This window comes from Aythya marila, assembly GCF_965140915.1.
Source record: "Aythya marila genome assembly, chromosome: 11".
Lineage (NCBI taxonomy): Eukaryota > Metazoa > Chordata > Aves > Anseriformes > Anatidae > Aythya > Aythya marila.
Genome location: NC_139052.1, coordinates 21,041,582 through 21,054,256, shown reverse-complemented (window position 1 = coordinate 21,054,256; position 12,675 = coordinate 21,041,582). Strand labels below are relative to the sequence as shown.

The window sequence follows — 12,675 nt, the reverse complement described above, 5'->3', positions numbered from 1 at the left end:
AATAAAAATTAACGCTTTGAATGTTGCAATAACAGATGTCTAATATGTCACAAAAGTGGAATCGGCTGCATGCACAGGAAGAGGTGAATGTCAGGCTGTATCAGAAGGAACATAACGCTCAGGTAAGCAAGAAGGATTTCTACAACTACATATTCCCATGTGCATAATGAACCAGGCATATTAAAGACAAGATGTGATTGTAAATAAGCATTAGCAATTCCACGAAGAAAGGTCATAGATATTGCTGTTTACTTAAAACTTAATTGTGTGAGTATGTAAAGTGGCAATTATGCAGATAAGCTATAAAGTTTTGCAAGAAAATAAAAATTCATATAATGAATACTTGGGAGCCTCTTCACGTCAACCCTTCCCATCTCTTAATCTTGTGTCTACTGCTTTCACCCGCAGTAAGATCATAGTGTCACAAAACACAAAGGTGTAACATTCTCAGGAGATATGTACTTGTATTCCTTAAAAATAACTTGTATCATAATTGTTTTATTAACTGGTATTCATTTTTTTTTGTCATCTTACTGTGTCAATACAGTTCTCAAAAAGGTAAGTAAAACTTCAAGCTGTGGGGAACAAACCGTGGAGAAATTGAGACTTTCATTTTGAAATCCTTTGTCTTAAAAGAATAAGGATCTCTAAATGAAACCTGTCTGCTTTGAGCTCAAGTGGTTACCTCAGGTGGTTATCTAGCAGTGGTTACACAGCCTTTGTTTGGATGTAAACGCTGGACTGATTGAAGGCCCAAGACCCACAGTATAGTTCTCATGCGTTGGATTCATATGCATTACCAGGGTGAGTCTTGGGGTTGCTGGAACACTTGTCCATTTAAAGGTTGCTGCGCTTCATGCCAGTGAGGTTTTTTCATTACAGCTTTGGCTGTGGTGGTTGGGTTTCAGGGACTGTTTTAGTACTAGTTACTTTTACACGTTAGCAGACAGTAGGTAAGCAGCCTCTTTAGTGCTGTCAGCACTGAAAGTAATCTTACCCTGCAAATACTCCCAAAACCTTTATTTAAACTTATGTCAGAATGGCCTATTAGAGACACAAATCTGGAAGACTTTGAAATGTGCTTTTCTAAACTCAAGAATGATGGAGACCTAAAGTGAGGCCTCAGTATCACTGGGACTTAGGCAAAGCTTGATGCATCTTTAATGGCTGTTAAAATTGTTGGTGTAAATTCATTAGCTTTCCTCATGTGAGTGTAGTGTATTTATTGCTTTATTTTGTTGCCTTTTTTTTTTTTTTTATTTAAAGGAATTGGAGTTAGAAAATCAAGATTTGAAGGATAGAATGAGAGAAGTACAAGAGGAGCAAAGGATGTTGCTGGATAGAATTAGTGGGCTACAACTACAATTAAATGAGGTAAACTCAGTATTCCCTGCTTTACTGTAAATATTTCTGTATGTGTTGCTGTCATTTTGTTCTGCAACGGCCTGCAGTCTGTAGTAATACTCAACATGTGAGGAGATATTACAGCTTCATCCACTGATCCTCATAAAGTTGAGCAATAGCATTTATAGCTATACTTAATGTAATTGGAACCATGAGGTATTCTGGTATATTGTAATTTGGAAAGTAAACTCAATCTGCCATTTAAATGTAGGTGTTGTGTACAGGTACTTACAGCCACTGCTTATTTTCCAGTTGTTAGTTTAAATGGAAAATGAGTGAAAACTCTTCAGTTGGCAAAAGTGGGTGGGGAAAGGGTTTTCAATATAGGATCACTCTCTGAAATTTGAATTCCCATTTCATACCAGCCCCCTCCTACACCCTGAACAAACTACCTCCCCTCAACCAAACCATTCCTCCTGTTTACTATTCACACTCAAAAATCAGCATTTTTTAACTGAAAAACTCTACTCTTCCACCTCAATGGCATAAGGTCTAGATAACTGAAAAGGTATTCTATTTGCTTAGTATGTATGTCATGAGATACTGTTTTGACAAACATCCTTATTTTTTCCTGTTGGCAGAGGTTAGGTGGTAAATGTGAGGGGAACAGTGTATCGGAAGCATGTAGTATTAGAAACTGGGATAGACTCATCAGCTAATGAACTGTGTATAAGCCCCTTGAAAATATTATTTTAAAAATGATTTGTGGGGGGATTTTTGTTATTTTTGCAGGAGCAAATGTTTGCAGATGATCTTGAAATTGAGGTATGATTATATCGCCTTAAAGTGTAAGAGAACTGTGAAATAGGGGAAATGTATATTGCATTTAAGAAATAGTATTTAAAACTATAGAGAAAAGCGATGTATAAATGCTAAACAAAGTATCTAGTAATATGTTCTCAGTTCATACAGCTGTATAGCATTTGTAATACTGCAACTAATATATTCTAATTCCTATCTCACCTCTAAAACAGACTTAATGTTGTAAGTATCTGTTTAAGTAGTGACTTTCATCAACGCAAGGCTAATAAACGTGCAATCTAGTTTATTCTCATGGTGTTGGTACATGTTCCCTTGACTCTTTCTTTGAGACTGTCCTTGTAGATGAGCAGCTTTGTAGAAGAATTTTAAAGTGAAGAATTCAAGGATTTTTTCAATGCTGATTTTGGTTGAAGTTCTCCCTAAACTACTTTTTTAAAGTTGCTTGAGATTTTATGAATCTGGTCATTCCTGTGGCCTTGGCTATTTGGCACTTTTTATTCTCTTTCAGAAAGATGAATTGAAGAAAATCCTAGCTACCAAGGAAAAACAGCAGGAAGAAAGCTTAAGAACTATCGAAGCTCTGAAAGCTAAACTCAAATATTATGAAGTACGTTAACTGATTTGAAATGTAGTAAGATGCTTGATATTTACTGTAATAAATACTTAAAGAACTTAGAATTGTTGAAAGGGTTATCTAATTTGAAAAGCTTTCTCTGTTCTTTGATCCATAGCTTAAATATGGAAAAAAATTGATGTAAGCTTTATTTTTTTGTATTTCCCACTGTTTGCTTTTAGGTTGACTTCGTGACATCTGGAAGTAACTTTGGAAATAGTAAGTATAGTTCTTAAATGTGCTATGCATGATGCACTGTTAGAAAACAAAGTGTGTGTGTTTGTTTTTTTTTCCCTTTTCCTGTTATTTTAACTATAGACAAACATAATGTGATTTTCCACGCTGTAGACCTCAGAAGGCAGGCAGCTGGGCCCAGTTGTGTTTGTACCTGAGTTCTAGGGCATTATTGATCACTCTTACTCACACGTGATTGTGGTCTCGTGAAATCTGGGTTGTAACTCTGGTATGTCTTCTAAGAGCATGAAAAACAAGCTAAGCAAGGTCTCTGCTCCAGAGTCTTTCCATTCTTCATTAACAGTGCTCTGGCTCAAGTCTGTGAATTGCTTCTGCTGAACGCGAAAGCTATGGTCATCATGAGGGTTTGCTGTAGGCAAGTTGAAGCACAACTTTAAATGCAGTACCTCAGCCTACACTTCTGCTAGAAATAATTCCATTTCCAGAAACTGAGGTCTTTTACATTTAACTCTGAATACTTAAATACCAACCTACATAGCACAGTTGCCTTGAAGAGAATAAAATTAGGAAGGAAAAACATAGCTCTTGTGATTTGTGTTATTGTTTTTAAACAGACTAAATGCTATTTGCTTTAAAAATACAGGAAAAGAAGATTTATTACTTAAGCAAGGTCAAGTGTTTGCTGTGGAGTCACAGGTAATAAATATTTTCTCTAAGCAAAATTCTAAGGTAGTTATGCTTGGGAAGGCTAAATATGCTCGTAAATGTATGTATATTAACCTGTTTCTGACAACAAAATTTTATATACTAGGCTTGCTATGTTTTTTTAACTGGTGGTGCCCTCTAGAGTTATGTTTGTGAAATGGCTTTAAATACTGTGAGGATATCAGTACTGAATGGCTTGTAATGGGCATTTTTAAACTGAATCAGCACATTGCTGGGTTAGCAGTCACACTTCCAAGTATAACTGGTTTTTCATCTCCATAACTTTTTCCTGCTTTAAATTCAGTTACAATTCATAAGACTTTATTTTCCAGCCAACTTAACAATTTCCTGCCAATTTTGTTTGCTGATAGCTAGCAGCCTTCAAACATCACCCAGCCAAAGACCCAAACCCTGTCCACAATAAGTGGCTTTAAGCTAATCGTGTCAGGAAGTGACCTGAAAGTAGTAAGTACTTGCAGCACAACTGAGTTTTCCAGAGCAGGTCTGTGCCATGTAATGAGCATAGTGCCTGGTAGCAAAGTGATGGTTGGCAGTGAAGACCTCATAGCAGAACAGCAAATGTTCTTTTTTTTTTTTTTTTTTTTTTTAAGATATCCTTTATTGGACAGAGAATAAAATAGCTGTTTTCTTCCGTCCTTTCTGAGAAGGAGGTCCTGTTAACCATGACATACTCAGTCTCTTCCAATTCCTTTTTAATGTTGTTTTCATGTGCTTGAGGGAGGGGACACTCTTACTAAATTCAATTTCTTTGAGCAGATGTATGATTAAATATGAATAATGAGGGAAAATAAAACGAATGTACTGTAGCTGCATTTTAATGTCAGTAGTGTCTGATGACTGGGAAAAAATAACTAGAATTATAATCAATTTTTATTGTTGAAAGGTGAAATATGGATTTTATAGTATGGGCAGGAATAGAATAGTGTATTTAAAAAGAAGCTCGGAAAATTTTATGCTCATATCAGCATAGGTATAAAGTAGTTATGAATTTGACAATGCACATGTGCATGACTTGGGAAAAAGTGTGTATCTACTTTTGTGCCAATTTATCTTCAGTCTAGGTCTATGCTGAGACCCCTGGAGCTGTCCCTGCCTAACCAATCATCCAGTTCAGAGAAGGAAACTTTAAAGAAAGAACTTGACAACATGAGGACCTGCTATGGTGCAGCAAAAGAAGAAATAAACAAATTGCAGAGAGAACTGTCTCACAAGGTATCTGAATGTAAAGCTTTGGCATCAGAATGTGAAAGAACCAAGGAAGAATCTGACGGACAGATAAAACAACTGGAAGATGCTTTAAAAGATGTACAGAAGAGAATGTTTGACTCGGAAGGCAAAGTTAAGCAAATGCAGACCCACTTCCTTGCTCTGAAGGATCACTTGACTAACGAAGCTGCTTCGGGAAACAGTAAGGTAACAGAGGAGCTGAAGGATCAGTTGAAAGAAATGAAAACAAAGTATGAAGGAGCCTCTGCTGAAGTGGGTAAACTAAGGAACCAGATTAAGCAGAATGAATTGCTAGTGGCAGAATTTAAGAGAGATGAAGGAAGGCTGGTGGAAGAGAATAAAAGGTTGCAGAAGGAACTTGTTAAGTTGGAGATGGAGCGAGATAAAAAGGGAAAAAATGTCATGGAGTTAGAAGGACAGCTCAAAGAAACAGCAGCAAAGTTAGCCCACTCTGTAACTTCAGAGAAATTTGAAAACATGAAGAGTTTGTTATCAAATGAAGTAAATGAGAAGGCAAGGAAGTTAGCAGAGATGGAAGGAGAGCATGAAAAACTGCAGGCAGAGATTCGCCTTCTAAAGAAGGAATCTGAGACTCAGAAAGCTAAACTTGCTCAGCATATAAAGCCAGAAGACCATGAGCAAATGAGGAGTGGATTTGAGCAAAAAAGCAAGGAACTTGGGAAAACAATTTCTGAATTATCACAGAAGAATCAAGCGCTGCAGAAGGAACTTGAAAGTTTTCAGGTTGATAACAAGATGCTTAAGCAACAAATCCAAGTGTTAAAAACTGAAATAAAAAGCCAGAATGTGCCTTTAAAAATCCATGAAGAATTGAAAAAAACAAGTGATGTGACCGTTGGTGATCTGACCAAAAAGCTTTTTGAAATAACTAAAAAGTACAATGAAAGCAAAGCAGAAGCTGAAAAGTTACTGGTGGAGAAGAACAACTTAAGTGAGAACATCAGCCACTTCCAAGCTGTGTACCTGTCTCCAGAGCAGCACAAAAAAGAAGTGGAAGCTCTAAAATCTAGTGGTATTGAACTTGAACGTCAGCTTGCTGAGCTTCAGAAAAAATACGATGATGAACAAGAAAAAATGTGCAAACTAGTGTCTGAAAACACAGTCATAAGAGAGACTCTCAGGGATCAGTACGTTTTAGCTACAACACATGAAGAGATTAAAACAGTTTTGAATAACACACTAGAAGAGACTAATAGGGAGCTGTCAGATCTGAAGGAAAAAACTGAAGAGATAAAGCGAGAATTTGTGAGGGTAAATGAAGAAAATGGAACCTTGAAAAATCAGGTGAAACTTGTACAGAATCAATTACAAACTGAGTATATAAGCTTAAAAGATCATGAAGCCAAAGTGGCTACTTTAAATAAAAGCATGCAGGAACTTCAGGAAAACAATGCTGCAATAATGGCTGAATATAAGAGGGGTCAAGAAGAAATCTTACAGTTACATGCAGAAATTGAAGCCCAGAAGAAGGAACTTGACACAATTCAGGAATGCATTAAATCGAGATATGCCCCAGTTGCCTCCTTTGAAGACCGAGAACAGAGCTTTGAAGCTACAGTGAAAGAATTAAAAGCGCAGTTGCAGGAACAGGCACAGAAGTGCAGAGAAAGTGAGGAGGAAAACATGAAGTACAAACAGGAGAACGAAAAGCTCAAAAATGGCATTTTGTCCATCCAAAATGACTTGCAACAGAACTATATCCTTGCCGAGAAATCCCATGAATTGGAAAAAATGTTTGCAAGCAAAATGGAGGAGCTGAATAAGCAACTGAGGGAATTGCTGCAGAAATACACAGGCAACAAAGATGAGAAAGGTGAGCTGCAGGAGAGTGCCAAGCAGAACGCACCTCTGCAGGCTCCTGTGGAGGGTCAGCACCTTTCAGTGGAACAAATTGAGGCCTTGAAGAAGGCGCTTGGTCACACTATAGAGGATCTAAAGGAAGCCCTCAGAAGTAAGAAGGAATGTTACGACAAAGAGACACTAAAAGTAGGAGAACTACAGCAGGAATTGTTGGATCTAAAACAATCTTCGATATCTTTGGTAGAATATACACAAATGAAGGAAATGCTGGAAGAAGAAATCAAAGCAGCCAAAAACAGTTTAAAAGAAAAGGAGGGTGAAAACCAAGTTAAAAATGAGGAAATCCAGAAGTTGCAGGCTGAGATTCAGCTTAATCGACAAGCTCTAACAGACCTGGAGAGCAAAGATGTGATTGACGTGGCAGAATACAAATCCATGAAAAGTACTCTGGAGGCCCAAATTAATAGCATAGCTGAAGACTTGTCTTGTGTAAATAAAAAGTATGAGGAAGCATGTGAAGAGGCTTTGCAAGCTAAAAAGAATGAGCTTTCTTTAAAGGATGAAAAGGAATTGCTTCAGTTACGGAGTTGCAGTATTGAGCAAGAAATTAAAGACCAGAAAGAAAGGTGTGATAAATCACTGATGACAATTATTGACTTGCAGAAGAGAATACAGGAGTCAGCAAAGCAGGTGGAAGCCAAGGATAACAAGGTAGGCTGTCAGATTGTTAACGGTCCTAACACTTTTAATGTAGTGGCAAAGAGCTAGGTTGCAGATGCAGTTATGTAGCTGTTCATGTATGATGGTGTATGGGGCAGTAGGTATGCAGGACTGGCCCAAATCTGCAAAGCTGAAGTCTTGGTTTTGGTAGCATTATGCTAAGCTTTTCTAATTCCTTGTTAGCTTTTGGTATCATATGTTGTGGTCAACCCGATAAAACTACCAACTTGAGTTCCAGACTCTTGGGGTACAAGCTCATTCTTCCATCAGTTTGGTGGCTTGAATGTTTATGGTTGTCTTTTAAATACAAGAACTATTCCTGTCTTGGTTTCCAAGTATTAATACACGTGTTATACATGTTAATGTCTGTTCTGTACAAAAGATGTCTCTCCCCTCAGCCATCTCTTAGCCAGTATGATGGCATGCCAGGACAGCAACTCTTCAGTGGTTGCCACTCTTCACCAGACTTTTTCTAAGTTAATATCATTTTTTCAATGAGGCATCCTTATGATTTTTTTTTTAATGTGCTTCTTTTAAAGATTACAGAACTGCTTAATGATGTGGAGCGGTTAAAACAAGCTCTTAATGGCTTGTCTCAGCTTACGTACACCAGTGGGATTCCTTCCAAGAGGCAGAACCAGCAGGTTGAAATGCTTCAGAACCAAGTAAAAACACTGCAACAACAGCTAGCTGTAAGTAATTCTGCAAGGTGTTGTCCGACACACAATTATGCTGCTTACAGTGATTCTTCTGTAGTATGTGGTCAGCAGAGCACGGTGGGCGTAGGCTTTGAGGAACAGCAGAGTATTCATAAATGTGCTTTTGTTTTTTTCTCTAACCACTTCTGTCTGTAAATCTGTTTGCTTCTTTGTGCATGCTAGAGTTGCAACATTTAGGAACTCTTCCAGATGAAATGGGCACAGAGAACTTGTGCTTAGGAGATATGGAAAGATGCTGCTCTAGTTCATGCCAAGACCATTTCTGTGTGCTAGTTCCATGCTAATATTTCTTACCCAAAAAAGACGAACCATGTATTTTCTCACTCTGAAAGAAAGTAAGGTGGTCCTTTCTTAATGGATTTGGTTATTGTCTGTTCTCTTGTCTGCAAATGTTGTGAAGTGTATTACTTACCATTAAGCACTAACAGCGGAGGGGAACACTTTGTGCTAAGTGCTGTGGTTTTGTGCACAAATGCGTACATTTTTGGCTCCTGTGACTTAAGTAGCGCTCATAATTAAAGCTACGTATGTGAGCAAAGTCAGGTATTAGTATATCTGTTCAGAAATAGGATGCATCTTCAATAATATTTGCAAGGTTGGCCCTTGTAAGGCAAAGCATGCTTGAATTGTTTTTTTTAAATAGATGGCTAATGCTGTTGGTGAACAGGTTTTCTGTTTTAGCACCTGGGCTGGTACACTAGGTCAGCCTGTCTCTGACAGCCTTTCAGCAAAATTACTCTGCTGCAAATAACCAATAAAAAAGGTGAAAAAGTGACTTTCCCTGATTAGTGGAGGGGATATAGCTAACTTTAACCTTGAATTTTTTCTTTGTCTAGTGTGCAGAACCAAGGCAGCAAAGCTGGAAATGGGAAGAATAGGTATTGATTTAATGACTTCATTTCTTTTCCTTGTCTTCCTTTTATAGGATGCTAAAAGGCAGCATCAAGAGGTAGTTTCAGTTTATCGGACACATCTTCTTAGTGCTGTACAGGTATGATAGTCCCAAGTTCAGATTGTTTTTACTGTGTCATCTGGATGTAGAGATTCTTAAAAACATTTCCACCTGTCATGCTAGAAGACGTTAAACTTGAAAGTAGTATCTGTTAATTAGCTCTTTAAATTAGTAACCTGTTTTGAAGGTGAGTTTTAATTTTGAAGTTGAGAGAATGGACTGATCCCTCAAAAAAGCACAAGTAAAAAAAAAAAAAAAGCACTGTAGTCTTACCATTCTGTGTTCTTATGGCCATTTGTCTACAGTGTGATTATCATCCTCAAAGCAGGTTCCTGCTACATATAATGTCTGGTGATGTGAGCATATTAATTCTGCGTTATCCCACGTAATGTGGGAGAGAAGTCAAGTAGGAGCTGGAAATCTTAATGCAGGCCTGTTGAGTGGCTCTCGCTGAGTGAAGAGCTGAGCAACTAACTTGTGTTGTGCCTTCAGATACTTAAGTGTGCAAAAGAAGGACCGCTGCTACAGCAGCAAGCTGTTGCTTCCAGAGAACACGAACAGTATGGTTTTGTTTTTTTTTTCCCCAAATCATATTTTTGTACAAGACTCTACTGGGCCAGAAAGGCAGACCATTCTTTCTCAAATGAGAAAACTGTAACAGGGTTCCTACAACATTTCAGATTTATCTAGAAAATGATGAAAATACAGCAATGAGTTAAGACTTCTGAGCAATTTTGAAGAATCTCCTAATATGAGCTTATGAAGGGCTGACATTTTATGGGACTTTTTCCTATTTTACTTTTTAACTAAGTGTTTGCTTGCTCTAGGGTCACATGGATGAAGATGTCCAGGCTGCTTTACTACAGATCATTCGAATGAGACAGGGACTTGTTTGCTGACGTGTTTAGTGCCGTTGTTCTTGAAGGCTGCTGCAGCTTGTAGGAATGCTGTGATTATGGTAGTGATAACCTTCATGAGATTTGTGTAATTGTGATAATACAGCTACAATTAGAACCCCAGAAAGTTACTTCATATAAGAAACAACTTTAAAAAATGAAATATTTTCTTCCAAAACAGTAAAATAGAGCTACTAAGTTTCAGAGCTGACACTTTTTTCAAGAGATTAATAAAGGATGTAGAACATTTTAAAATTGGTATGCAAATTGACTGTCAAAATGATGACATAGTAGTTAAATTATTTCAATGTCTGATTGACCACTTCTTAAAATGAGGCCTATACCTAGAAATTCCAGTTTGTCCTATAACTTGAACTCTCATGGTGTGGTTGAAAATAAATTATGTTCAAATGAGCTTGGATAAGTATTGTAGCTGTATAACTCCTTCAATTAAGAAAGTGACTATTTTATTTGTAACTTAAGCTGATCGACACTTATTGCAATGTGTTTAGAAAGTCAGCTGCAAAGCTCGATGGAGGGTATTTAGGTATACGCTGTAACTTGGCTGGCCAAGTTACAGACTTTATTTAAATAAACTTTAAGATGTAGTGCCTTTGCTTTTTACAAGACACAAAAATCAAATTTTCCATCAGAACACTAACTTTGTTTATCCCCTGACCCAAGAAATTTTTCATGAATGCTTTGTAATATTGATTACTGTAGGCTAAAGTAGTAGGACTGGAGTGTCATAGTTGGTAGAGCAGCATTTTGAAATAAATGCAATAGTTCTACTTGTGTATAATTTCATTCTTCATTAGGCATAATATGGATGTAGACTGAGCAGCTCATTTAGCTGTGGACTAGATAATTTAGTTGCTGGATTTTCAAACACTATCTCATGGAATTTTAAGGTATTTTCCTCCTAACTGTAAATTATGTACTATAATCTGATTATTTATGGGGAAAGATGCAAATAGTAAGATTAATGAAATGAGAATTTTTATTTGCTTGGAATCTACCTATTAAAGCAGGGCTTCATTTTTAACTGAAGGATGATATTCCCATAAGTAAGTTTTATGGCAGAAAATAATTTGGGACTATTCAAAGAAAGTAATTCAGAAGTGAGCCTAATAACATATGTTGGTGTTCTAATAGTGCAAACAGCGTGAGTGCTGTCGGTAGCCCTGTTAACTTCAAGCTACTTGGCTGAAAGCATTTGCTTATAACTAGCAAGTAGGAACCTGGCATCCTGATGCAGAGAAGATGAGCTGCCTTTTCCATGTTCCAGAAAAATAAAGACTTAAGAAAGAACGCTGAATTCTTTGCTTCACGTTAATTGGGCTTCCCAACAAGCTGTCTCTTGCAGGCTTAGGTCTCTTTTTCTTTTATTCCAGTGATGTTATATTTATTTCCTTTTGTGTCCCTTTTTGGGCGGAGTCATGTCATAGAATTGAAGAGATGACTGCCACGTAGAGGGGGATACAGAAAGTGATAAATGTGCAGGACAGTTTTTATTATATAAATACATTTAATATATTTACTAAATACGTCTGTAGTACAACAGATCTAGTGCTGCTTTCCTTTAATTTCTTAGAGGACTATTACAGAAAACATCTCAGTATATATACATTACTTTTAGCCAAATTCTTTTATGATTGCGTTACTTGAAACTCTTATTAGAGAGAAATTGTTTTAATATACTAACTAACTCTGGCATATTTTGATATTGTATGTTTCTTTATTGAGGGAGTTCTATGTATGTTTTTCTAATATTTTCCCATATTACATTATTAATAAAATATTTTCTTCTTTTTTTATTGTAGTGGTCAATTCTGTAAAAGGTAAAGCAATGTAAATAGTTTTGGCAAAGTAGTGGGTCATGAAGGATATTGAAGTCATTTCAATGCTCTCAAATACCAGGTAACACATTTATTTTTAGATGTCTGCTGGGATTGGTGTTTTTTGGGATTGGTGTTTTTCCATCTAATTTCAGAATTTGTGGTTGGTAAAAATTCTGATGATATTAATCAAGAATCAAAGATGAAGCTTCACCAGTTAGCTCTTCAGAGTAAATCTGCCCTGGCCACCTCTACATCAAACAGGGCATGCTGCCTGTTGTACCAGTCCCTAGGTTTTGGGGGTGAAACAGTGAAGTTCTACTACTACTTTTAATGAAAACATGTTCATGTAACATGTTACACTGCTGCCTGACTTGCTAAGCAGTCTTTGCAGGGTAATTCCTTGGCACACTATTCAAGTTGGCTTATTGGCTACGAATTGAAAGAGAGGGGCTCCCTATTTTTACAAGTAACTTGATTTTTAGTTACTTGGTGTAACTATTGTTGCACGTGGGATGTGAAAATGAGTAAGGTGGTCAGTTGTTAGGGTATGAACAGTGCAAGTGAAACTTTACTGTATTTAAACAGTGACTGGAACAATGATATCTTCATTGGACCTTGAAGGCTTTACAGGAGCTGCTTCTTTTCTGACTCAGTAAGCAGATCCTTTCTTCAGGGTTCTTGTAAGTCTCTTCTTTGACCTTTAAGTGTGTGTGTGCTTCTGTGTGTAAAAGAATAAATGTTTGAGGTTTTCTAAAGAGGAAATGACACTTAAGTAGAACTGTTTTTTGATGTGTCTGTG

General features: G+C 37.1%; 1 protein-coding gene across 2 annotated transcripts in view; it reads left to right on the top strand.

Moving 5' to 3' along the window:
- UACA (uveal autoantigen with coiled-coil domains and ankyrin repeats) overlaps positions 1-11,809 on the top strand; it is a 30,610-nt gene extending 18,801 nt beyond the window's left edge. Inside the window, exons 10-19 of one of the 2 annotated variants that reach the window (XM_082769140.1) lie at positions 36-122; positions 1,267-1,374; positions 2,137-2,169; positions 2,675-2,773; positions 2,962-2,998; positions 3,618-3,670; positions 4,757-7,459; positions 8,008-8,160; positions 9,113-9,178; positions 9,967-11,809. In XM_082769140.1, the coding sequence (XP_082625266.1) occupies positions 36-122; positions 1,267-1,374; positions 2,137-2,169; positions 2,675-2,773; positions 2,962-2,998; positions 3,618-3,670; positions 4,757-7,459; positions 8,008-8,160; positions 9,113-9,178; positions 9,967-10,038 (3,411 nt within the window). In that variant the 3' untranslated portion in view covers positions 10,039-11,809. The remainder of the gene's footprint in view (positions 1-35; positions 123-1,266; positions 1,375-2,136; positions 2,170-2,674; positions 2,774-2,961; positions 2,999-3,617; positions 3,671-4,756; positions 7,460-8,007; positions 8,161-9,112; positions 9,179-9,966) is intronic. The other variant, XM_082769141.1, reaches the window with a different exon arrangement.
- Positions 11,810-12,675: the final 866 nt, after the last annotated feature.